Source organism: Gorilla gorilla, chromosome 15, assembly GCF_029281585.2.
Source record: "Gorilla gorilla gorilla isolate KB3781 chromosome 15, NHGRI_mGorGor1-v2.1_pri, whole genome shotgun sequence".
Lineage (NCBI taxonomy): Eukaryota > Metazoa > Chordata > Mammalia > Primates > Hominidae > Gorilla > Gorilla gorilla.
The window spans coordinates 2607639-2634592 of record NC_073239.2 but is presented as its reverse complement, the minus strand read 5'-3'; the positions used below and the strand labels follow the sequence as shown (position 1 = coordinate 2634592).

The following is a 26954-nucleotide window of genomic DNA, read 5'->3' as shown; positions in this document are numbered from 1 at the left end:
GAGGTTTCTCTGAGCCTTTAGTGGAGCAAATGTTTCCATCAGTTTTTTTTTTTTTTTTAATACTTTAAGTTTTAGGGCACATGTGCACAACGTGCGGGTTTGTTACATCAGTCGTATGAGCATGGGTTGAGCTTATCAAACAGGAACTTTGTTATATATTGCCTTGGTTGCTTTAAACACTTTTTCTCAATAACTACTTTGTCTTTATCAACCTTCTTTAGTTTTTTGTCTTATTAAGGAGATTGCAAACTCATAAATTAATCTTTTTCTTCCTAAAGATTATTTTTGAAGGGACTCTTTAGAGCCAGAGAAGTTTTATTGCCCTTGATCACCTCTGGGTCTATGCCTGTGGACAGACCCAATCCAGAAAGCTTTGCTCTGCAGACGAATTCCCTTGCACTAGTGGCCAGTGCATCGCCAAAGAATCTGTCTGTGACTCTCGGCAGGACTGCTCCGATGAGAGTGATGAAGACCCAGCAACTTGCTGTAAGTGAGTGAATGGCTTACTAGTTTACATGCTCTAATTCAAGACTGTTAGTTGGATTTAAAACAGTCTTTGTTTCTATCAAGGCAAAGGTAAGTCATATGTATGAAATGTGATAAATATGCATTATTGCTCTGAAACTATTAGTACTATGCCTTCAGGGATCTCTATTTTAACTTAATGTTTTGGTGCTTGTTGCAAAGTCTGCAACATCTCTCAATTTATTCTACAAATGAATAGTTGTGATTATTGTTGGCTGGGTGTGCGAATGTGTGTGCTTTGATTAAACAGAAGATGGGTGGTAGAAGGAAACTTTTTGTACCTTTGCCTTGGAGGCATATAGTATGGGATGCTAACTTTTATTGTGTATGCTTTTTTCCTCTCTAGTCAATCATCTTGGAAGCTGTAGCTGGGAGGGATGAGTAGGAGGAGGGTGGCCCTTCCTCCAGGGCAGCTACCATGATTGTAGAAATCACTTCAGCCATCATGGCTGCCCTGGAGGAAGGGCCGCTGTCCTCTTACTTGCCTAGAAAACACTTCAGCCAACCGGGTGCAATGGCTCACACCTGTAATCGCAGCACTCTGGGAGGCCGAGGCAGGCAGATCACGAGGTCAGGAGTTCAAGACCAGCCTGGCCAACATAGTGAAACCCCCGTCTCTACTAAAAATACAAAAAATTAGCCAGGCGTGGTGGTGGGCACCTGTAATCACAGCTACTTGGGAGCCTGAGGTAGGAGAACTGCCTGAACATGGGAGGTGGAGGTTGCCGTGAGCTGAGATGACGCCATTGCACTCCAGCCCAGGCGACAGTGTGAGACTCCGTCTGAAAAAAAAAAAAAAAAAAAAAAAAGAAATCACTTCAGCCATGACTGGCGTTTGGGAGGGCCAAAGTGCCCCAACACCTTTCTTTCAGGCCTTTTCTGAAGAGTCTTTGATAGAAGTGATGACAAGAGATCCCATTGCTATTCAAGCATAGTCATAGTTCAACAAAAATATAATTTAATTTACAATCCACAGGATGATTCTCATATGAGGCAACTTAGCAACTGAGATCCCTGTGTCTCTTTAGAAAACATGAATTCCAAGGATATGAATCCAATTTCTGTATCACAAACAGGTGGTTTTTAAAAGATATTAAAAATTTGACGTTTATTTTACTGCAGTGTCTTATTTTAGTGAGATGTTTTGTTGAGCAGAGGTGAAAATATTGTAATAAGATAAATGCCACCTTTTAAGTGAAAAGCTCTGTATAATTGGTTTCTCTTGGGAAGCTTGGATTTTATTAAGAGCAATGCGGAGGGACACAGGAGAGAGGAGATGAGAAAGTAAGGCTAAAATCCCCTTCTGCCATGTTCATCAACAGCAATCCAGTTAATACTTCAGACTCCTAGCTTTAAACCAAGTAATCGGCTAACCAGTGTGAGCTCAACGGAGCTTTTGGGCTGCTCTCTTCTTTTGTTCAAAACAAGCGATGTAAGAGCAATTTATTTACTCCAATGTATGTGAAGTTTCTTTCTATGTTTTATTTAAATTTTTTACAGACAATTTGCTTCATTTCTGTTGGGGAAATATTTCTTTCTAACAGTTTCTATAATTCTTAATGTCAATAACTGAAGGAAAATATATTTCCTTTCTTTCCACGTATATATATTTTTTTTTTTGAGACAGAGTCTTGCTCTGTCACCCAGGCTGGAGTGCAATGGCATGATCTCGGCTCACTACAACCTCCACTTCCCGGGTTCAAGTGATTCTCCTGTCTCGGCCTCCAGAGTAGCTGGGATTACAAGCATGTGCCACCACACCCAGATAATTTTTGTATTTTTAGTAGTGACAGGTTTCATCATGTTGGCCAGGCTGGTCTTGAACTCCTGATCTCAGGTGATCCACCGGCCTCAGCCTTCCAAAGTGCTGGGATTACAGGCATGAGCCACTGCACCTGGGCACTTGTATATTTGGAAGCTTAGCTTTTTACCCTCCATTATTTTCCCCGTAGTAAATCATACTTTATGTTCACCTTTAAAAAATTGTTTAGCATTTGATTTTCGACATATTTTCTCATTTATTGAAGTTTCATTGATTATGTATATGACATTTTTCCAGTTCAGTAGCTCTTGATGCCATATTCTGCTATTTTCTTTGGGTGAATGCAGGAAAGGGTAATTGTGTTTCTGAACAAAAACAGTGTTACTTATTAGTCTTTTAAGTTTTTAAATAGTGTAACCTCATTTGTCCAAAGAAAACCTGTCATGTTTGCATGATTGAGATTGACTTGATATAGGGAATATGTCATAAAAATGTAGCCATATTGCATACAGTATATATGTGTATTCATGTATTTTGATACCAAAATGAGTGTTTCATGTAAATATATATACAATTATTTATGCTGTGAAATTATATAGATTTGGATTATTAGAATTGATATAAATTTACACTATTTGCTGCACTAAAGTATTTAATATATTTTTGCATATAGACACGTGCATATGTATATTCTTACAAAATAAAAGAGGCTTTCCTTTGAAATTTAAAACCATGTTGAAACATTTTACACATACGGAAACATTTGTGTTTTACAAATTTGAATTTGTAATATCAAGTTTTTTTCATAAACGATTCTTCCATGTTCATGAAGCACAAGAAAAAAATATATATTTTTTTATTGCACTTTAGAATGAATCTCTAGGAGGGTATAGCTTGTGCAGGCAGTTTGAATAGCACCAGGAATACTTACCAAATTCTGGAGAATGAGTAAATATGAACTCGTGAGGATTGTCAGTTGGTATTCCACAGCCAATGTGCTTTTCCACAAAGGCAGACTCTCTCAGGTCTTCTCTCATTATTAAGTTGCTCTTACTTTTAGGTATTATTTTAATATATGGCATAACATAGCCTCCAGACCGGTGGCTTTTCAAAATCAGTTAATAAAAATGGCCTGTGGGTTTTGCTGCAACAGCAGACTCCATGGACCAGAGCATCAGCATTACCTGGGAACTTAGTGGAAATGCAGAACCTCAGGCCCTGGCCCAGCCTTACAGAACCAAAAGCTACATGGAACAAGGTCCCAGGTGATTTGTCTGCGTATGAAACTTTGAGAACCACTGTACCAAAGAGGCTTCAGGAAGGAAGACAGCTAGGGGAAGAAACAGATGGCATCTAAAAAAATTGATAAAAACTAAAGGCAAACAAGTCAGAGTTATCTCAGGGTAGAAGCAAAAACTCTCTTTACTTTGCTAGTCCTTAAGAGCATCAATATTAATAAAATATTTATAATGTGTATTTGTAATGTATATTAACACAATGTTTATAATATAATCCTGTTAGAATCTAATATATTCTCATTAAATGAAATATTCCCCATTCATTTCCCATACATAGCTTTCTTTCTTATTTCACAGAGAGCTGATTAACTTCTGGAGGATTCATAAAATATTTTACTTTTCATGATCCAGAATTTTTCCCAGCTGCACAATGACATTCTTTCTTGTCTGCTCATATGCTGTAGTGGTTAAATATGCAAGAGAAAGCTTTGTCATGATCTTAAAATATTACTTTAACTGATGAACTCTGAGTAAAATTTCTCTAAAACCAAACAATAGATTTTTGATGTTCATTAACATAATCCTGTATTAAATGAGGGCAGTTAAGATTAAAATATATCCGCACCCTCATGTTCATTGCAGCATTATTCAAAATATCCAGCCAAAACAACTGAAGTCTCTGAGAATGGATCAAACAAGTGGGGTGTGTGTGTGTGTGTGTGTGTGTGTGTATAAAATGTATATGTGTTCACAATGAAATATTACTCAGCAATAATAAAGAAAAAACTTGCCATTTGTGACAATGATGAGCCTGGAGGGGATTATGCAAAATGAAATAACCCAGACAGAGAAAGACAAATACAGCACGATCTCACTTATACATGGAACCTAAAAAAGTTGAATTTGTAGAAACAGAGAGTAGAATGGCAGTTGTCCAGGGCTGAGGCCTGGCCGAAATGGGGAGGTGTTGGTCAAAAGATACAAATTTTCACTTACAAGATAAATAAGTTCTGGGAGTCTAGTGTACAGCCTGGTGACTATAGTTAATAACACTGTATTGTATACTTGAAATTTGCTGAGAGTAGATCTGAAATGTTCTGATCACACACACAAAAGGTAACTATATGATGAAATGATGCTAATTAGCTTTACTGTGGTAATCCTTTCTCTATGTGTATGTATATCAAAACATTACATTGCGTACCTTAGTTACAATTTTGTTTGTCACTTATACATCAATAAAGCTTAAAAAATTAATACATATATATGCAATATGTTTTAAAAATCTCTATCAAAATAATTAAAATACAACATGCCAAACATGTCCAAAGATACACATTGGATCCCTGAACAGTTTGTACATGAAATAGATCTAATTTTCAGACACACGCTACAACATGGACGAACCTTGAAATAAGCCAGAGACAAAAGGACACGTATTGTTTGGTCCCAGTTATATGAAGTACCTAAAGTAGGCAAACTCATAGAGACAGATAGTAAAATGGTGGTTGTCAGGGTTTGAGGGGAGGGGATATGGAAATTATTGCTTAATGGGGGTGGAGATTCAGTTTGGGAATGAAAAAGTTCTGGAGATGGATGGTGGTAATGGTTGTACAACAATGGGAATGTACCTAATACCATAGAAGCTTACATTAAAAATTGTTAAAATGTTACATTTATGTCATGTATATTTTACCACAATAAAATACACATTTGTATTTATATATAAAATTTCAATAACTCATATAGGAAAAAAAATATATATATATATATAGAATCTACTTCACTGTGTTCCAAAAAAGTTGGCATGATAGATATATCTTCAAATCAAAATAGTTCAGGAAATTCCATGAAAAAGGGGTTTTTTAAATTATAGGACTTTAAAAACAATTTTAAATGCTAATATGAATTGTGTACCTTCACAGGGGACGTTGGTATAATAGTCAAATGAAAGAAATTTAAACCAAGGATCTTGTATGATGCATTAATTTTTACTGTGATATTGTCTCCAGATGTCTTTCATGTAAAAAAAAATGTTGGGCCGGGTGCGGTGGCTCACGCCTGTAATCCCAGCATATTGGGAGGCTGAGGCGGGTGGATCACGAGGTCAGGAGATCGAGACCATCCTTGCTAACACAGTGAAACCCCATCTCTACTAAAAATATAAAAAATTAGCCGGGCGTTGTGGTGGGCGCCTGTAGTCCCAGCTACTCGGGAGGCTGAGGCAGGAGAATGGCGTGAACCCGGGAGGTGGAGCTTGCAGTGAGTCAAGATTGCACCACTGCACTCCAGCCTGGGCCTCAGAGCGAGACTCTGCCTTAAAAAAAAAAAAAAAAGGCAAAAGATAACACCAGCTCAGTTCCGAATATCTAATTTACCTGCAATTCCAAAATGGCTAGGTATTTTTTTTTTGAGAAAGTGTTAGGATAGAATAATAAAATGCATACTGAGATGCTGACCTCAAGTTATTTGTGAGTCCAGAATTAATTTAAACTTCCCCCTTCCCAGTGGATTTTTTTCATTTAAACTACCATCTCAGCAGGTTTATACTGGGCAAGCAAATTAGTTACTCCCTGAAAAGCTTTGGAGTTCCACCTTGCATCATTAAATAAAATGGAGATGGCCAACCAGAATGAAATGTACCAGACTTACAGATGGAAGCATGTGGAAGGGTCATGCCTCACACAGCACCTGAGATATTGTGTGTGACTAGATAAAGGAAAGATATTCTGATCATTAGAGAATATTCACTACCAAGCAGAATAATTTTGCAGGCCTCCTAAGATGATTAGCTAGTGTAGAGCAGTGTTTACCTGCATGCTCTTCATTTCTCCTCACCTATTTTCTCTTCTACGTGTAACAGCAAAGCATCTCGCCTGTGACTTTGAGTCGGGTTTCTGCGGTTGGGAGCCGTTTCTCACAGAAGATTCACACTGGAAGCTGATGAAACGATTGAATAATGGAGAGCACCACTTTCCTGCAGCTGATCACACAGCAAACAAATCATGGTAGGACATTTTCCTCTTTAAAAAAAAATAGTTTTCTTTCTTGCATGTTGTGGAATGATGATACTGTGTATTTTCATTTCTATTCTGTAGACTGTATACATGGAACTCTGGTTTGTCTTGCTTTAAAACCTCCTGACCAAGTTAATAATTGGCGGGTAATTGAGTTCCCTGAAAGGAGCATTGTTTTAATCACCAACATGTTTGTTGTTGCAATTTTTATAAGTTGGGTTAAAGGCATAAAGAGGTGGAAAAGTTTTCTGATCATTTTCTCAAGTTGCCCAGAATCAAGTACAGTAGGCTTGCCTTCTTTTTAGAGCAATCCAATTTTTTCAAAACAGGAAGAAAAATAGTCTAATCTTGTTTCTGGGAACTGAGAACAGAGATTTAGCACTATCTGTGAAATAAATTTACAAATACTTGAATGCAATTTAATCAGTCTTCGGGCTTCTTTATAATAAACAGTCTTATTCTTCCACATATATATTTTTAACCATCATTCCAGTGTTTACATATCATCTTAAAATAGAGGAACCATAACTACCTGTGGTATTCCAATAAGTGTCTGTGAAACTCCAATAAAACAGAAAGGGTTTGTTCTCTTTTCTCTTTTGTTTTGTTCACATTTATCATCGGATGTCATTCCCCATATACGTTAGCATCGTGTTAACTTTACTTTTTAAATGTATATGTTTTAAGTAAAGAGTGTCTCGCCATGTTGCCCAGGTTGATCTCAAACTCCTGGCCTCAAGCAATCCTCTCACCTCAGCCTCCCAAAAGTGCTGGGATTACAAGAGGGAGCCACCACACCTGGCAAACCTTACAATAGCACAACTGTACTTATACTGTAGATCATCTTTCAACCTCATTGAACATTATCCTATTTGTTTCTTCTTTCAGACTTCCAAAGAATTATACCAAAAATAAGTATTGATCATATTTTTAATTACAGCCATTGGAAATTGGGGTTGGTGGTAGTGGGTGAGGGTGCTAGGGGATGGGGTGGGAAAATTCAACCATCCATCTGTTGGCTACTACCATAAACCTAGTTAATTGTTTAACAGTGTGGTAAGTTCTTAATTTTTGCTTTTGTGCCATGACTCATTTCTTTAACATTTTGTAGCAGACAAAGTTAAGTTTAAAGTTTAAAATAGAAAAGTTTAAAATCATTGGAACTATGTATTAACAACACATTTTCTCTAAACTCATATAATATTTTACTTCTTTTTCTCTGTTCAAGCCAATTATTAAATACATAGCATAGACGATACCTGGATGCACAAAGATGGATGCCACGATCCCTGCCTTTGAGGTGGTCTCAGTCTGGTAGCTTAAGTAGATAAGCAAGGAATTGCAATCGGTTATGAAGGATGCTTTAAGAGGGATGGAAGGTGATTCAGATGGATTCGAGATGACTTGTTGAAGGAGATGACTCCTGAACTGAGCACTGAAGGGAAATGAAAAGTAGTCAGGAAGCCAGAAGTAAGGAATTACTGGGAGAAGACGGAACCAAAGAGAGGTGGGAGGGATCATGTCCTAATTGGAGGGAAGAATCCCCAAAGAGGGCAGAAAGATGGGAGTAGTTAGGGATGAAAGACGTGTGTGATTGGACAGGGAGAAGAGAACTGATGAAACAGGAGAGGAAGGAAGGGGACTCTAGAGAGTGCTGAGGAATTGGAAATGTGTCTGCAGGATGATGGTGACCCAGGTAGTCATGTTAAAGCATGTGACCAATCAAATTTGCTCTAAAGGGCTGTTCTGTCTGAGATGAGGAGAATGGAGAGGGTGAAAGGCTGGAGTCAAAAAAACATGGATGTGCTGAAGAAATATCAGTGAGAGATGATGAAGGCCTAAGCCAAGGCAGTGATTCTCAAAGGGAAGCTGTGCGGGCAGTGTGTCATGGTGGTCTGATGTGAGCATACCATAAGCAGTTAGGGAAGAGCACGGGCTGCCCAGGGTTCCGACACGATGTTGACACTGCACCCATGTCTAAATATTAGGGTGCTTCAGTTTTATTAGATAGAAAATAGAGAAAAGAAAAGTAGCTTCCCTGTGGAGTTGTCATGAGGATTAAATGAAATAACACCTGTGAAGGTTTTTCCATGTAGTAAGAGCTCCATAAACATTAATAGATATTTGTTGTCCATTCTAATAAGACTAGGAAAAACACCAGATAAGACAATTAGAAAATATGTTTGTAATTCACCTTTAGTCTTTTGCCATCTTATAATTACTACATAACTATGATTTGCATTAAAAAGATTCTAATAGAGCCCCTGTGTTAGATGTTGAAAGACCCATTCTTTTCCGGTGAGTTGAAGAATAGTGAAAGATAACAATATGACTGATAAAACTAGGGGCAGCTGGTCTCACCCAGAGTGTGAGGGACAAAAACGCAGTCTTTCTCATTTTAGAAAGGGCCAATTAAAAAAAAAAAAAAAATATATATATATATATATATATATATCTGGATCACGGAGTCAACATCTCTTTACCCATGATTGCCATGATCAAACCTTAAAGAGAATCAGTAGTGGTTTTAAATTGCAAGTGAGGAGGAGAATTAAAAAAAATGAAAAAGGACCAGGAAGGGAAAGGAAAGTGAAATGGAAATTTCTGGTAGAGTCAGAGGCAGCCTAATAGTTCCGATATCTAAGAAAGTGGAGTTCTAGTTCATTTTGTTCTTACAGCCTTAAACATATAGATTGCAGCTTTTAAATCTATCTGTCTATCTATCTATCTATCTATCTATCTATCTATCTATCTATCTATCTAACTAGCTGAGACAGAGTCTCACTTAGTTGCTCAGGCTGGAGTGCAGTGGTGTGATCCATGCTCACTGCAAACTCCACCTCCCAGGTTCAAGCAATTCTCCTGTCTTTTCCTCCCAAGTAGCCGGGACTACAGGTGCACACCACCACGCCCAGCTCGTTTTTTGTTTTTGTATTTTTAGTAGAGCCAGAGGTTTCACCGTGTTGACCAGGCTGGATATGTTGATATTATGTAGTTTTTGTGTGTATGTGTGTAATTAAGCCTCGAATTTCCTTCCTGCCTTTTTTGCTTCGTTTCTACCTTCCTATTCCTACTCTGTTAAATTTCCATCGAAATAGGCAACTCATGTTAATTATGTTCCACTTTTATCTATGCTCATATAGTCACACACAGATATATATATAGTAGATACATACATATTCAAAATTATATGTGTTTCTGTGATTGTTTGTTTTTTAAGAAATATATTATCTTGTAACTATTGTCCCTATCTTCTTACTAAAGATAGCTTATGGCAGTTGCTCCAAGTCATCAAATACTATCTATTTTTTTCATTTTTTATGATAAAGTATTGGTTAAATGTAAAATTCAACCATTTTAGTGTACAGTTCACTGAGTTCTGACATACATACACAATTGTGTAACCATCACAAAAATGAAGATATAAAACAATTCTATTCCTGCCCAACACACTGTTCTGTGCCATTATGTACTCAATAATTCTCCCAACTCCCACCACTGACACCAATGATCTGATTTCTAGCCCTAGTGTATGCCTGTTCCAGAATGTCTTGAAAATGGAATCATATCATATGTAGCATTTTGATTCTGCCTTCTTTCAATTAGCATAAAGGACTTGAGACTCATCCATGTCGCTGGCTTCAGCCACAATTCCTTCCTTTTTCACTGCTGAATAGTTGGGTCCATTGTGTGGATGAGCCACACTTCATTTATCCACTAACCAGCTGAAGGACACTTAGATTGTTTCCAAATATTGTCAAATATGAGTAAAAACACCATTAAATTTGCATACGTGTTTTTGTCTGGACATAAGTGTTTATTTGGTTTGAGTTCTCTATCCAATGCCTATGTCTGTTTTTGTTTTTGTTTTTGTTTTTGTTTTTGTTTTTGTTTTTTTGCACTCTGGTTGGTGAGAGAACTCTACCATTCCTGACTTTCTGTGACCTTCGGGAAATGTTCCAGCTATTCATTTCAGGTGTTTTTACCCCCAGACTCAGGTAGTTTTCTCCAATCCATGCACACGATCGGTCCTTACATGGCAATTTAGGGAGGACTGTCTGCAGATCTCGGGAGCTTGCTGTCTTTTCAAAGCTCCAGTACCTGAAAGGGGCAGCTGGCACTCTGTCTTATGAATTCTACCCATGTGGGTCTCCCCAAAGCACCGACTCTATCTGTTTCAACTTGAGGAGACTACCACACTCCTGTGTTTCCCCTCTGCACAGGCACCTGGAAACTCTGTCTAGGCAGTAAGCTGTGGGAATTACAGGACTTAACTCATTTGTTTCCCCTCTCTCAGAGATCACTATCCTGTGATCTATCACTATCTTACATTCCCATTGTCCTATATTTGACAGTCCATGCTAAATATGCTTTTTTTCTAATATTTTTCTTTTGCTCATTTAAGACAGAAGATAAAATCCAGTCTGTGATACTGGATTCATGTTTGTTTATTTAGCTAAATTTATTTGATTTGGATATACCACAATGTATCTAGCTATTCCCCTATCCAGTGACATCAATATCATGACGATGTTTCAAATTTATTCTTGTACACATTTCCTCCTGTAGGATACTTTCGATTTTATGCAATAGATAATAACTAGGAGTGAGACTTCTATATTTTTTAAGCAAGATATGTATTTATATTTTCACTAAACATTTATAGATTCATTTACCCTAAAACTTTAGTACTTCAATTTTTAGTGACAAAATGGGACTACTTTTTCCTATTTTCCTACCAGCAAGAGGCATTATAATTCCAATTAATGGGTGTACAATGATTTCTCATATGTAATATTTATTTGCATTTCACTGAAAAATATTTTTTTCAAATGTTTCCAATGTCTCAATTTATTTGGGTTCTTTAATTTTACTAAGTAATATTTTACAGCTTTCGGGGTACAGATTTTGAAAATCTTTTGCTAGTATTTTCCTAGGTTTTTGTGTTACTTTTAAAGAACTTCTGATTTTGATTATTGCTGACATATAGAAATGTATTTTTATAGAAAATATTGACCTTGTATCCAGTGGCCTTGCTAATTTTATTTATCATAGCTAGGAACTTATACATATATATTTTATTTTCTAGGATCACAATTATTTTATCTGCAAATAATGGCAATTTTATTTCCTTTTTTCTAAATATTAACAGTTCTATCTTCCTTTTGTTGTTTTATGTACTGGACAGAATTTCTAGAATGTGTTGAATAGAACTGGTGGTAGCTGCTAGACTTGTCTTATTTCTCTCTCAGAGGAAAAGCTGTCAATAGTTGAACCTTAAGTGCCATGCTTACTGAAAAATTGTATTCTTTATCAGATAAAAATGTTCCCTTCTATTCAAGAGTGTGCTTTTTAAAAAAATTAAGAAATTGAGTGTATGTTAAAAGTTTTCAGTATTTTTCAGCATCTATTATGATATGATTGTCAGATTATCTTTTTTGTCTATAAGGTAAATTGATTTTTTAAATATTAAACCCCTCTTGCACTCCTGAACCAAACCTAACTGGAGTAATTTTATTTATTATTCATTTCTTTATTCTATATGGTAATGCTTGTTTATAACTTTTGCATTTGTGAAAGTTATAGAGACTGGCCTCTAACGTTCTTAAGACATGTAAGGTGTTACTTCTAGGCCAGTGCATTAACAAGGTACCTGTTTTGCAGAAGGTGAGGTCGAGTCAGATGTGAACACTTTAACCCAGGGAGACTATTCACTCTGTCCTTTAATTTTTATATTGTGCTGGTCACATAGCCACTCTGGGGTATGTGGGTGTGTAAGAGTTTTACAATAAACAATTCTGATTACCAGAAGTAAACTCCTTGCCATGACCAGGAATAAAACTGGTAAATTCCACATTTCTCTAACTTGGCTCATTGTTTAGAGCAGGCTGATAGGAAGATAAATCAAAGGACGTGTTCCTAGAAGTCCCTGGGCCTGTGGTCAGAGTCTAGACTCTCTATACCCCTTACCTGCACATATTAATTTTAACGCAATATTGTCAACTTTATAAATATTTGGTTAAAATTATCATAGGATAGCATTTAGCTTCCAAATCAATGGTCAGTAACTTCATATTTTAATTCGATTATCATTCCATCTAGAAACATGTTATCTCTTTTCATCTAACCAGAGAGTTTGCAGTCTTTCAGAAAGTTTATAATGTTCTTCATATAAATCGTGTCCCTTTTCTGTTAAATTTTATTCCTACATTAAAAAAATTAATTTTGCTATCAGGAGTTGGACATTTCTTGCTGTTTATGTATCTGGAAACTTACTGCTAAGATAAGATAAGTAATTGTGTAATATATCTGTTTCCATTTAGCTTACCAAATTTTCTAAATGATACTATAATTATAAAAAATGGAATACTTTGGCTTTCTATTTTTACAATTATATTATTGGTAAAACATGGGAAATTTACTTCTCTTTTTCTATAATGTCTACTAGATATTTTATTTCCTTGACTTCTACACTCACCAGACCTTTAAGATAATATTAGTCTAAGATTATAAATATTGCCTAATATTATCTCTAATTGATAGTTGTGACAGAAATATGTCATTTCCCATTTTAATTAATATTGTTTTATCATTTGCCATTTAGAATGCTATTTATTTTGAGGTTGTTCACTAGTCTTTATTTAATTATTTCCTTTTATTTTATTAAGATTTGTGACTTGAAATTGTTCACTGGTTTTTCATAGTCTTTTCAACATTTAGATAGGATTCTATGACTTGACACTTTCATTTGTTTTTGTAACTGAATATGGAGACCGAGCTCCTAAATTAAACCAAACCTACATTCTTGGAAGGCTCAGATTAATCAAGACACACTATTTTTGGATAACAATTTCAAATTTATTCGACATCATTTTAATTAGAATATTTGTTCCTATGCTCACAAGTGAGATTGCTCTCTAGAGTTTTAAATTTTGTCCTATTTTCATCCATTTTACTAAAAATTAAAGATATTCTGGCAACCTAATATGGATCAGGGAGCTCTCCATATTTTTCTAAGATCTGATGTTTCTCTAATAATGTTGCAAATATTTATTTTTTAAAAATTAAATAGGGAGCCAGATGCAGTGGCTCATGCCTGAAATCCCAGCACTTTGAAGGCCCAAGGCAGGAGAATTGCTTGAGGCCAGGAGTTTGAGACTCTGCCCCTACAAAAAAATTTAAAATGTATGTGGTAGTGTGCTCCTGTACACCCAGTGGGAGGCTGAAGCTGGAGGATTGTTTGAACCCAGGAGTTCCAGGCAGCAGTGAGCCACAATCATGCTACTGCACTCTAGCCTAGGTGACAGAGCCAGACCCTGTCTCAGGAAAAAAAAAAAAAAGAAAAGAAAATTAAATTTAACTCAGATGTGGGACCATACGTTTCTCTCTAGATTTTCTTTTCATTACTTTTTCAGTTACTTTTGTTGTCTAAACGATTTATTCAGGCCTTTTGCTTCATTTAGATTTTGGCGTCTTAATGTGTACATGTTCTCACCTTCATTAACCAGCTTGTTTGAAATTGTGTATATTCTTTTGAATGACTGGAGGAGTAAGGTCTTTGAATATCGGTTCATTTGTTTTTAGAATTTTGATCATCTTTTTAAAAATATTCATTTGAATTTTACCTAAACCTGAGCATTTTTAGGTGGAAGAATTTTTCAAAATCAACTTTTCCCATTCTTTTCCTTTTTAGGTGAAGCATAGAGAATTTAATGAACTTGCTCGCATGCACTGTTTCCATTACCTGTAATTTGGAATTTGGGGACAGTAAACTTTATCTTTCCAAGTAGGTTTTGAGATTTAAAAACAATATAAACTGGGTTCTATTTTTCCCACTCAAAGATGACACTGCTGACTCACATCCTTGGTTGTTTGGTTAAACATGTGATGGAGTCTATAAAATAATACTTTCTAATTCTAAATCCTTTCCTTTGTGTGCAGTCGGCATTGACTTGTATCTAGGAAAATCACTCTCTGAATACGGTATTTTCCAATGAAAATAGTTGGTTTTCCAAATTGCCTATCACTGTGATTATCAAAGGGCAGTATCAGACCTTGACATTGTTGGGTATAGCCTTCCTTGTAAGTCTTCAATATTCAATGAAACTACCCCAGACAGCAGCTCTGAACCTGTGATCTTTTAAGCTGCTGAGAGATGTTATCCCCTGCACATTTGCGATGAGCACATCCGTCGTAGTTAAAATCAAAAAGTGGTGATTTTGTTAATGTTCAGATTAGATCTTCAATTAAGCTTTAATCCCCTCTAGCACAGACAACAATGTCAAACACGTAAGACCCGGGAGAAACTAAAATTCATTCCATAAGCTCATATCCTTCGGTACTTTGTGAAGAAACTAAAAAATAAAGCTCTTGTGGGTATTTCATAAGGGTGTGTTGAATATCTAATTGTCAGCTTAGAAGCTTCATTTAATTTGATGTCAAACTCTATGACATAAATGAAGCCAACAGAAATGTTTGTTTAGGTGATTTGGATCAAGAGCTTGTTTTAATTGATTAAATGTTATTTTAGGTATTTAATGTTATACCGGTATAAATGCTATTTGTTATCTACAAACCATAATAGTAAATATGTAAAAAATGTACTTTTCTTTATCTAATTGATAGTTTAGCATGTGCAAGGATAAGATTGTGGAGCAAAGAACAGCTAAGTGTGTAAGAGAACTTGCATCCGTATGACTTTCCCTTTGTTTTTGCAGGATCGTTTATTTATTTGGAGGCACAGCGCTCCCCCGGGGTGGCCAAGCTTGGAAGTCCTGTTCTTACAAAATTGCTCACTGCCTCTACCCCATGTCAGGTAATCAACTGTTCTGAATTTCCACTGGCCATTCTGTGGTTGTAAATCGCTGAGCTTGGGTTACTCTGCTAGTAAATGCCCGCCATGTTTTACTAGCACTTTAATAATGAATTAAGAGATTTACATGTGCTATTTCAACACAAAATGCTATGTCCTTCTAGAAGACCATTTGTAACACATAACTGGCACCATTCTTTTGAGGGCTATTAAAGCTTTCTGTTATTTTATATTCTTTTCACACAGCCATTTCAATAATCTAAAGCTGCGGATACGTGTTGCCAAAATTTTTGGCCAACAATGTACATTGAGAAAAATAAAGTCAGTTAAATAAGTGTTTGTTGAAAGAAAGACAAATGGAAATGATTATATTTACTGAAATTTGAGTTTTTTAAATGAGTCCTCTGGCGCCAGGCAAACACAAACTAAGGAGTGAAATACCCATTTTATTTCAGCAGCATATTAGAGAGGATGGACTAGTTAGACTTGGTTCAAGTCTCTTTTGCCACTTTCTAACTGTGGCTCAGACAAATTGTATATTCCTTTTGAGACTCAGTGTCTACACCAGAAACATACATGATTGTATGGATTAAATGTCAGCGTTTACATTGGAAGCATACACGATTATATGGAATAATGTCAAGGATTAAAATGTGATTAAATAAAGCACCTGGCAAAATATTTGGTACATAGTAGGTAAACAATGTTTGTACCAAACATTGGTATATATGTACCAAATATAATGTTAATTCAGTAAACATAATTCCTTTGCTTTCCATAAAAGTAACACCTAAATCAGAGGTCTGTATTCAGCTTGTCTTATTTTCAGTCCTTTTGAGAGCTCCAACATGCCTCTCGGCCCTTAGGATTTCAGCTAATTTTTTCGTCTTTACTTATCAGAAAATAATGAAGAGATCAATAGTGCCACACAGTAAATTCATTGCCTGTAAGTGTAGTGTTAGAGCAGTTTACTTGGGCATTCCTGGTGATAAATGACATATTATTCCGAGGTATAAACCTAATTATACTTTCAGTTTTGTATAAGTCTAAGTGGGAGTGCCCTGAGTTCTTAATAGTGGTGTCCATAGATACTTTCTTTTAAAGTCCTAAAGATACTTTCTTTTCCTTTCTTTTGTTTTTTTTCCCCCATTTCTTTGTGAGAATAAGAATTAAAGCAAATGCCTGGTCTCCATTTCCATTTTATCCAAATGCCTTTTACCCATTCCCACCTCTTTATTTTAATTAAATCCTATAATATAGACAGAAAAAGAGAAAGATAGATATAGAGTGTTTTTTTTTTTTTTTGAGGAGAAACTCCAGAAGCACTTCTTCTTTGAAAGTACAAGCTAACTTAGATTTAATTCAAGGTCATACATTAAAGTGATGAGATCACAAATGTTAGATATATAGAAAAAATTGAATGTAAAGGAATATGATGTGTTAATTCTGCCTGCTTTACAGAAATTTGAAGATCTTAAGAGTGTATTAGAAATTCCTATGACTCACCTAGAGTCACTGAGAAATCATATGCATGTATATGATTTTAAAATGTAATCTACCTTTCCCATCATTGTGTGCTTCCCGATAGCCATTGATTTGTGGTCACTGGGATTGAGTTTCAGTTTATCATTGTTTCCACTTGAGGACACTTAATTTTTGCTTAAATTGGTAACTTAGTTGGGGTTGCGGTGTTATTTAGGTGGGTTCTCAGTGAAAATGCTGTCATGGACATTTTGGGTGCTTGGTAGTTTATCTCAAAACCAAGGCTTCGATCTCTAAAGGCTATGGATACTGACTTAATGGTTTGCCTTGGTTTTTGAAAAACTGAGACTGTTTCAAGGCGCCACTGCAGACTGCCAGAATAGATATTTGTTTTTCACGCTTTTCTCTATGTGCTTGAATTTTAGGAGTCTTTGAGTTAGCAGGAAGGATATTTGAGTTACCTTGTAATGCTTTCCAGTTTAGGAAGTAGGAATAGACTGTAGGAGAATGTTATTGATAGTCTGAGATACACATAGCTAAGGTTCTCAGGATTTTTCTAAGACTATAATATGAATTTTTTAATACGTTTGTGGCAATATGTGATATTTTCTTTTTCTTTCTTTCTTCTTTTTTTTTTTTTTTTCCTGAGATAGAGTCTCACTCTGTCGCCCAGGCTGGAGTGCAGTGGTGCAATCTGGGCTCACTGCAAGCTCCTGCCTCAGCCTCCTGAGTAGCTGGGACTACAGGTGCCCACCACCACTCCTGGCTAATTTTTTGTATTTTTAGTACAGTCGGGGTTTCACCATGTTAGCCAGGATGGTCTCGATCTCCTGACCTCATGATTCACCCGCCTTGGCCTCCCAAAGTGCTGGGATTACAGGTGTGAGCCACCGCACCCGGTCGATATTTTCTTACATAAAAGTTACAGAATAAGTATAATTAAGTTACAGAATAAGAATAATTCTTACCTTCTTGGGTAACTGGAAAATCTAGCCAATCCTCTGAATTGGAACGTATTAATAATAGTGCTTTCATGGAACCAATGTTCTTCATTATAAGGTAGTAGAGTCAAGCAGTGAGATAACCAGTGTGGGGTACTTTGATATGATTAAAGCCTTCATTTTCTGAAATTATATGGTTTTTTTTTCCTACATAATCCTAGCAGACTAATACAGTTAAGAATTTTTTCTTTTTTTGAAAGGAATTTAAAGCAAGTTGAGCTTTCTCATGAGTTGCCATTTCTAACAGCACGATTTTAGGGCCATTTTGCATGGATTACCTTGTACTTTATATGTGGCCAAGACATGCCATCAGCATGGACAATTGTTCTTGCAGCTAATCATTGTTCAAGATGCGGACTTTAATTTATGCTTCAAAAGTCCTTTCAGCCACTAGTGGAAAATTGGCATTTTTCTTTGAAATACAAGATAGGACAAACAGAACACGAGGAAGCCCAAAGCTATTCTATCTTACTGCTGTTGAAATGCTGTTACTGTTTACAATTAACTAGGAAATGTAAAGTATGAAGGGGATTAATGTGGGTACTAATATTTTCTGAGTTTTCATATTTGAGTTACTGTGTAAGTAACATAATCTCTTACTTTTAGGACTTCACAATTAAATACAGGAAGATGGATAATATGAAGCTTTTGCTTTCAAAGTTAGTTTGTATGTTCATCTATTGATCTTTCTTTTGTTTTTAATTCTCCAACTTGTTTTGCAAGTACATTAATATTCCTTCAGTAAAAGATAATTCATAGATTGTTTTACAAATATGAATGAGAAAGTCAGGACAAAGGTAGTTGAAACCAGAGATAGGTTGGATCCCAAAGTAAAGTTTATGAGGGCCAGCCTACACATTTGAGTCTGCCAATGCAGAGAGGGCCACATGTGGTTCAGATTCAAGGAAGTAAAGAGAAATAAACAAAACTGAAAATAGTTCTTCTGAGACTTCTCCCGAGTGTTTGCTATATTACCAAAGTAAACATTATACCTACGATTCAACACATATATATTGCTTATCTATTGTGTGTTGATCACAGTCCTCGATGCAGGGAATATAATGACAACAACCTAAACACATGCTTGCTCTAACAAAATGTTGTTTAGTGGGGGATACTGACAGCAATTCAGTGTAAAATGCTGCAAACTACAAGAGGGTGAGTCCAGTATAATAATAACACTCTACAAATCTCTCTCAAAGAGTTTTAAAAGGCCATGTCTTACAATGTCCCCAAAGTAGGACAATGAACTGGAGTCAAAGAACAATTTAGAAAAAAAGTAATTTTGGATCATGTCCTGCAATGGTGCAGTTGTGCTCTATTCCCTGGTCATTGTGTTTAATCCAAAGATCAATGTTAGAATAGCTGATGAATTCTAGAGGAAGCAACAGTCTACAGAGGAAAGGGCGAGCAGGTGCTCTCTCCAATCTGTATATCAAAGCACATAAAGATTAATCATTTAAACGGGAAAAACAGATTCTGTTTTATTGAAGATTCTAAACCTCAACATAAGCTTGTTCAGGAAAAGAATGCCCAGGAAAAAGCATAACTGACTAGGAGCCATAAAAATCACTATGGTAATGGTGAGGGATGTGTGTGTGTGTCAGTGTGTTTATGTATGTGATGAATGATCCCCTCTTTCAATATATACTTATTGCCAGCTGAATTTTGAGGAGCTATAGATATCTTAGCTTGTTTTTTTTTTCTTTTCTCCCATTTATTTATTTTGCTTTTTTGGCTATTCTTGTCCTTCTGTATCTTCGTATTCTAGATCTTATAAAGGTGCAGCAAGTGTGGCAATAAGCAGATTGAGGAAGGCATAAAGGGTCTGATGTGAAGCAGAGAAGGCAGAGGTGGCTGAGGGTTTGGAGTAAAATCGAGAATGGCCATGAAGATCTGACCAAGGAGCTCTGAGATTGAGAAGGAATTAGAACAAAGTCCATAGGGAAGTTGAGAAAATTGGCAGAAAATTTGAAGAGGAGGGTTTCAACAGGAGATGATCAAAATTAAAAAAAAAAAGAAAGAAAGAAAACAGAAAAATAAGGAAGAATTCATTTTGAACCTCTGAATCATGATCTTGGGTGTCCCAGACTGAAGTATCAGAGAGCCCAAGGTCCCAGAGGCACTGTACAGACACGAGAGCCAATGGAACTAAGACTATCACCCCCTCTCCAGCTTAGGTACTCATCCATATGCAGTAACTGGTGTAAATCACCAGATGTTCTTTCCTTTGGTGGTAAAATATATGATTTAATGTATACATATATATTTTTTAAAAATAGAAATAATTTAAAATCATAAGGATACAATTAAAAATGAAATAATTGGAGCTTCCATTTTTATCTTCAATATTCAGAAAGAACTGTTTGTTGGAAACTTTTTTAACCACATGAAATTCTCTTGAATGCAGTGATTCAAAGTCTTGAATAGTCATACTATATATAAAATCTGCCTTAGTGGAGACCCAATAAAAATAAAAGCAAGCCCTTTTTATTAACATTTTACTTAACTTGTTTTGAATGAAGCAGGCATGCATCAAGAAAATTTCCTTTAAAAATGATCAAGTAGTAAATAAAATTTGAATGTTTGGTGTAATTTTCACTTACATGCTTTGCAGACGTGTTTCATGCAACATTCTGGGATGATGGACAATGTTCCCTATGTTAAGTATAGTAGCTACTAGCTACATAGAGCTATCGAGCATTTAAAACAACTGAGAGGCCGGGCACAGTGGCTCTGGCCTGTAATCCCAGCACTTTGGGAGGCTGAGGCAGGCAGATCACAAGGTCAGGAGATTGAGATCATCCTGGCCAACATGGTAAAACCCCATCGCTACTAAAAATACAAAAATTAGCTGGGTGTGGTGGCACGTGCCTGTAGTCCCAGCTACTCTGGAGGCTGAGGCAGGAGAATCACTTGAACCCAGGAAGTGGAGGCTGCAGTGAGCCGTGATCATGCCACTGCACTCCAACCTGGGCAACAGAGTGAAACTCTGTCTCAAGAACAACAACAACAACAACAAAAACAAAACCATAACTGAGAAAATGAATTTTTCACTTTGTTTAATTTTAATTAATTTAAATTTAACAGCCACACTATTTTCACAATTTTTTAGTTATGCTCATTATAATTAAATGTTCATTTTCTTTTGCCACTCTTCCTCCAAAAGACTCAAAGGTCCCTAAGGACCTGTAATGCCTTATACATTTTTTTGACATAGAATAGATTATCTTTCTTCCTCTCTTTCCTCTCTCTCTCTCTCTGTTACTTTCTCTATATATATTTCTGAATGTTTATAAGCATTTACTGACAGTCTTCTCATTTCTTTCTTCTTTTTTTAATGCAATTAACTGAATACTTAGAAAATACAAATTACTGTAATAAGTTCTGTGAGGAATTTATGACACGTTTCATGATTTGGAGTTTAAGGTTTAGTGTTCTGCTACTGGCATGTACCAGGTTGAGAGGCACAGAGTTTCCATACTTGAGTACTACTAATGTGAAGTCACAGCTTGTATCAATAACTTAAAATTGATCATTAGAGAAATTCAAATCAAAACCACAATGAGATATCATCTCACACCAGTCACAATGGCCATTATTAAAATGTCAAAAAATAACATGCCGGCAAGGTTGTGGAGAAAAAAGTATGCTTATACACTGTTGATAGGAGTGTAGATTAGTTCAACCATTGCAGAAAGCAGTATGGCAACTCCGCAAGGAGCTAAAAGCAGAGCTACTATTCCACCCAGCAATCCCATTACTGGGTACATATGCCTACAGTACTAGAAATTTTTCTACTGTAGGTCAGGTGCAGTGGCTCACGCCTGTAATCCCAGTACTTTGGGCAGCTGAGGTGGGTGGATTGCTTGAGTCCAGGAGTTTAAGACCAGTGTGGGTAACATGGTGAAACCCTCATCTCTACTAAAAATTTTTAAAAAAATTAGCTGGGTGTGGTGGTGCAAGCCTGTAGTCCCAATTACTGAGAAGGCTGAGGTGGGAGAATTACCTGAGCTCAGGAGTTTGAGGCTGCAGTGAGCCCTGATCATGTCACTGCACTCCAGCCTGAACAACTGGAGTGAAACCCTGTCTAACAAAAAAAAAAAAAAAAAAAAAAAAGACATCATTCTATCATAAAGATACATTCACATGTATGTGAATGGTCATTGCAGCGCTATTTACAATAGCAAGGATATGGAATCAACCTAGATGCCCATCAATGACAGATTGGTTAAAGAAAGGGTGGTACATATGTACTGCGGAATATGCAGCCATAAAAAAAGAACAAGATCATGTCTTTTGTGGGAACATGGATGGAGCTGGAGGCCGTTATCCTTAGCAAACTAACACAGGAAAAGGAAACCAAATACCGCATGTTCTCACTTACAAGTTGGGAGCTAAATAATAAAAACAATGAACACAAAGAAGGAAACAACAGACACGGGGGTCTACTTTAGGGGGGAGGGTGGAGGAGGGAGAGGAGCAGAAAAGATAACTATTGGGTACAATGCTTAGTACCTGGGTGACGAAATAATCTGTACAAGTCTCCGTGACACGTGTTTGCCTATGTAACAAATCTTCACATGTACCCCGAACCTAAAATAAAAGTAAAAAGGAAAAACAATGAATTAAAAAAAATTGTGGGCTGTATCAATAACTTTTGTTCAGTGATTTCACCCTCAAAAATTCAAAAGATAATGGGACATTCCTTGGTATTTAATAACTTAAGAATTTAAGTCTGCATAATGCAAATTCTATAAAAAAAGTAAATTAAATATAAGTTCTGAGCTCTTATCCCATTGACTACGGATCCCGTTGGCATTTATACTTAATACACTATTAAAATAACTTCACACTGGTGATGTACTGAGTGACAGTTTGACAGCTCAAAATTCTGATGGGACATGCACATCTCTTGTACAACTAGGTTTAAAGATCTGTTTTGCATATTTACAAGCTTGGGACATAGTGAAATTTACAGCAGGGATCTAAAATGTAATCGCAGTTGAGAAACATGAATCCTCTCTTTCCATGGAATTTAATTAAACATTTCCATTATTTTTGTTTCTAACTCACCTGTCAAGGTGTGAATTAAGGTAAGCACAGTAATAAAATCTGAAATGAAATAAACAATCAGAATTTTTAAATCAGGTGGTCACAATTAAGTAGACATTGATAAAAATGTGTACCAAATAGATGCTTGGTGTTTTAAAATGAACATTTTTTTAAAAAGCATTTAAAACTTTTTTTTTGGTCAACATTCATCACTGGAATTGGGTCCCAACAGTGAAATACATGGCTTGCCTATATATACACTAGTATCTGTCCATGTATCAGTATAAAAGCACAATGATGAATGGGAAAACATCTTTGAAAAAGAATTTAAAATATAATGAACCTGAAAAAATGTCACTGAATCTAAAGAGAAGTATTCCACTTTTGTGAGACCTCATCTTTAAATGTTGGGTTTTTCTTTAAAACATACAGCCTTAGGACCTGTTATATGATAATGAGAAGAAGCAAAAAAATTTGACTGCAGCGCACCTGAACTTGTTTTAATGGAGGTTTTGTGGGCATATTTTACAGAATGAATCATCCAGACAACATTGAGGGAATTAATTTTTGCCTCACACAGCTCCAGGTACTTAGAAAGTGGTCAGTAAATATTGGTTGAATCAATAACAGTACGCAATTTCATGTTAGGGCTACTGCTATCAGCACCTGGCATAATCCTCTCTATTCTCTTCACTATGTAGTTAAGCCATCAAACCTTTAGATTGTGTCATTATTGATGGTGAATAGGAAGTGAAACGATTAAGCCTCCCTACCCTCAAAGAATGTTGTCTTACTTGGCTCAATTATTGATGAACAGTATCCTGTGAGCTTCCCCGTTATTTGTTAATGCTACCACAGAGACTAAATTGATATAAAGTATTAATTACAGTTTTTAAAATTAACCTAAGAAAATAATTTTTAAGGAAAGTTTTTCTTGTTTGAAACATCAAGTTTGTATAGTAATACTTGATTTTGTAACGTTGAGTCTCAACGTGTACCTCTCATATTTGTAAGAAGCCAGAGAGAAGGATTCTGGAAACTTCCATGGAAACAGTGGTACTGCCCATGACTGGGTTACACATCTGGGGGAAAGGAGAATTGAGAAGATTATATTTAACACAGAAGTTGTTTGGAATATATATATATATATATATATATATATATATTTTTTTTTTTTTTTGTTGTTGTTGTTGTTGTTGTTGTTGTTTGTTGTTGTTGTTTTGTTTTGTTTTGTTTTTTGAGATGGAGTCTCGCTCTTGTTGCCCAGGCTGGAGTGCAATGGCGTGATCTCAGCTCACTGCAACCTCCCCGCCTTCTGGGTTCAAGCGATTCTTCTACCTCAGCCTTCCCAATAGCTGGGATTACACGCATGCACTACCACACCCGGCTAATTATTTTGTATTATTAGTAGAGATGGTGTTTCATGCCTGTAATCCCAGCACTTTGGGAGGCCGAGGCAGGCAGATCACCTGAGGTCAGGAATATTTCAAATTATAGGAAAAACTACCAGAGACAGGTCAATGGAATATTTATATCATTGAAAACATGTTTTCAACAGGTGCAGTTTTGGTATCATTTGTCTCAACATTCAAATCTCTCAGTTTTTACAAGAACGTCTCTAGATGGAAACTTGCAAAAGCAAGGCAAAATAATCATATTCTCCGAATCTCAGTGGAGCCACGCAAAAATTGATCTCATTGCAGAAGCGGGAGAATCTACTCTACCTTTTCAGGTAAGCACATACGAAATTAATACAACTCAACAGAAGACACTTATTTAATGCTAATCCTTTCAGATAACAATATAACACACATAGCTCATACCTTTTCAGGTGAGCACATATGAAATTAATACAATGCAACAGAAGACACTTATTTAATGCTAATCCTTTCAGATAACAAAATAACACACGCAGCTCATGAATTTATTCAACATTAATGAAGCAAACACATTCAGAGATCAAACACATGATCTGTGATGAGTAGAGAGGTTGTTTTGACTATGCACTTAAGACATGTGTAGAATAGTAGCAAAAATGGAGATAAGAAATGAATAAGATGGCAGAGAGAAGAGTAACTTAAGATCATTTCTAAGTGAAGACATTGGATTATATGATGTAGTGAAAAAAAGTCTGACGTGGGCTGTAATATTTTAATCCTATTGCCTCACTTTCTGCTGCCTGGTAACATTGAGAATGTTATCCACCTTTGGGAACTGGAGAACATTATACAAAGTGAAATAAGCCAGGCACAGAAGGACAAATATGGCAGGTTCTCACTCATGTGTGGGAACTAAAAAGTTGATCTCATGGAGGTAGAGAGGAGAATGGTGGTTACTAGAGGCTGAGAAATGTGGGGAGGAGGAGGTTAGGAAGGGAGGTTTGTTAATGGTTAAAAAAATGTAGTTAGTTAGATAGAAGAAATAAGCTGTAGTGTTTGATAGCACAGTAGGGCAATTATAACAAGTTATTGTGTATTTCAAAATATTTAGGGGATAAGATTTGGAGCGTTCCCAACACAAAGAAATGAGAAGTGTGTGAGGAGATGGTATCCCAATTACCTTTATTTGATAGTGACACATTATATGCATGTATCAAAATATCACATTTACCCCGTAAATATGTACAACTACTATGTATTAATAAAATATAATAATAAAAGAAGGCAATTGTATCTTGTCAAATGGGTGTTCTAATTTCTACCTTCCTGTATATAAGTCTTCTGGATGACATTTGAAAAGAGCTATTTTGGAAACTAGATTGGATGGAGTGGAATATGGTGGAAAGCACACTGTTTTGGAGTCAGTGGTCTGAGTTTTAGTCTCTGCTCTGCTCATTGGTTGCTAAGTGACTGTGTAAATATTGTCTTTGTGCATCAAATTTCCTAATGTGTGAAAACCAGTGATGATAAAAGCAATACTCCAGGGGAGTCTGAATATTAAAGATAATATAGCTAAAATGGCAGCCATGAACATGGGCTCTGGAAACTTGGGTTCAAGTTAAAGGGTTGGGGGTGGTGGCTCATGCCTGTAATCCCAGCGCTTTGGGAGGCTGAGGCGGGTGGATCACGAGATCAGGAGATCGAGACCATCCTGAGTAACACGGTGAAACCCCACCTCTACAAAAAATACAAAAAATTAGCCGGGTATGGTGGCACGTGCTTGTAGTCCCAGCTACTCTGGAGGCTGAGGCAGGAGAAGCACTTGAACCTGGGAGGTGGAAGTTGCAGTGAGCCGACATGGCGCCACTGCACTGCAGCCTGGGCAACAGAGTGAGACTCCATCTTAAAAAAACAAAAACAAAAAAGTGTATGATTATAGGGAAGTTACCGAAGCCCTCTATGCCTCTTTCATTAGTGGGGTGTGAGGATAATAGTTGGGGATTTAAGGTCATCTCATCCTCATTTCTGAACAAATTGAGATAAATATAGAGGTTAAACAGGTAGAGAATACATATTTTGGAGCAGATGGCTTTAGAATGTAGAGTCACTTATTTAAAATAATGCTTTATCTTAGAATAAATAGAATTACCCAGAGGACATTGACTGTGCTGGAGAAATATAGAGCTCATACTCTAGGCAAAGTCTCTTACCTTTAGCCAGAGATAATATCAGTGTGCATGCCTCCTGAGGACAGGCTGGCTCCCAATAGTGGGTGTTGAATGGGAGAAGAGGATGAATCGAGCTCCCCCAGGTTGCTCTTCTAACTTCACAGTCAGGTAAATCTTCCTCCTCCCACGGAGTGAGGGGTAAGTAACAGCAATGTTACTACAGTGAACCACCTCCCCATGAAAGCAGGAAGACTAGGGCATAAGCATCAGCTGTAATCAATTACTGTTCTCTACTTTATACAGTTATTGTGAGGATTATATGGTGTATACTTGTAAAGCACATGGAAGCAAATCTGGCACAAACACATAATTCAGCTGTTTTTATTGCTGTAGTTATTCCTTGGATATTGTCTGGAAATAGTAGACACTCAATAAATCTTAGTGTTCTCTGTTTTATAAAGGGAATTCCCGCTTGATCAGAACTCTAGGCTTGATCATTAAAGGCTTTTTTACTC

At 36.4% G+C, this 26954-nt stretch overlaps 1 protein-coding gene across 1 annotated transcript; it reads left to right on the top strand.

Annotated features, from left to right (window-relative positions):
- Positions 1-6394: 6394 nt before the first annotated feature.
- Positions 6395-24792, top strand: LOC134757173 (MAM and LDL-receptor class A domain-containing protein 1-like). The gene is made up of 3 exons (XM_063698333.1): positions 6395-6533; positions 15260-15357; positions 24451-24792. The coding sequence occupies exons 1-3, from the start codon at positions 6485-6487 to the stop codon at positions 24670-24672; spliced, it is 369 nt and encodes a 122-aa protein (XP_063554403.1). The 5' UTR covers positions 6395-6484; the 3' UTR covers positions 24673-24792.
- Positions 24793-26954: the final 2162 nt, after the last annotated feature.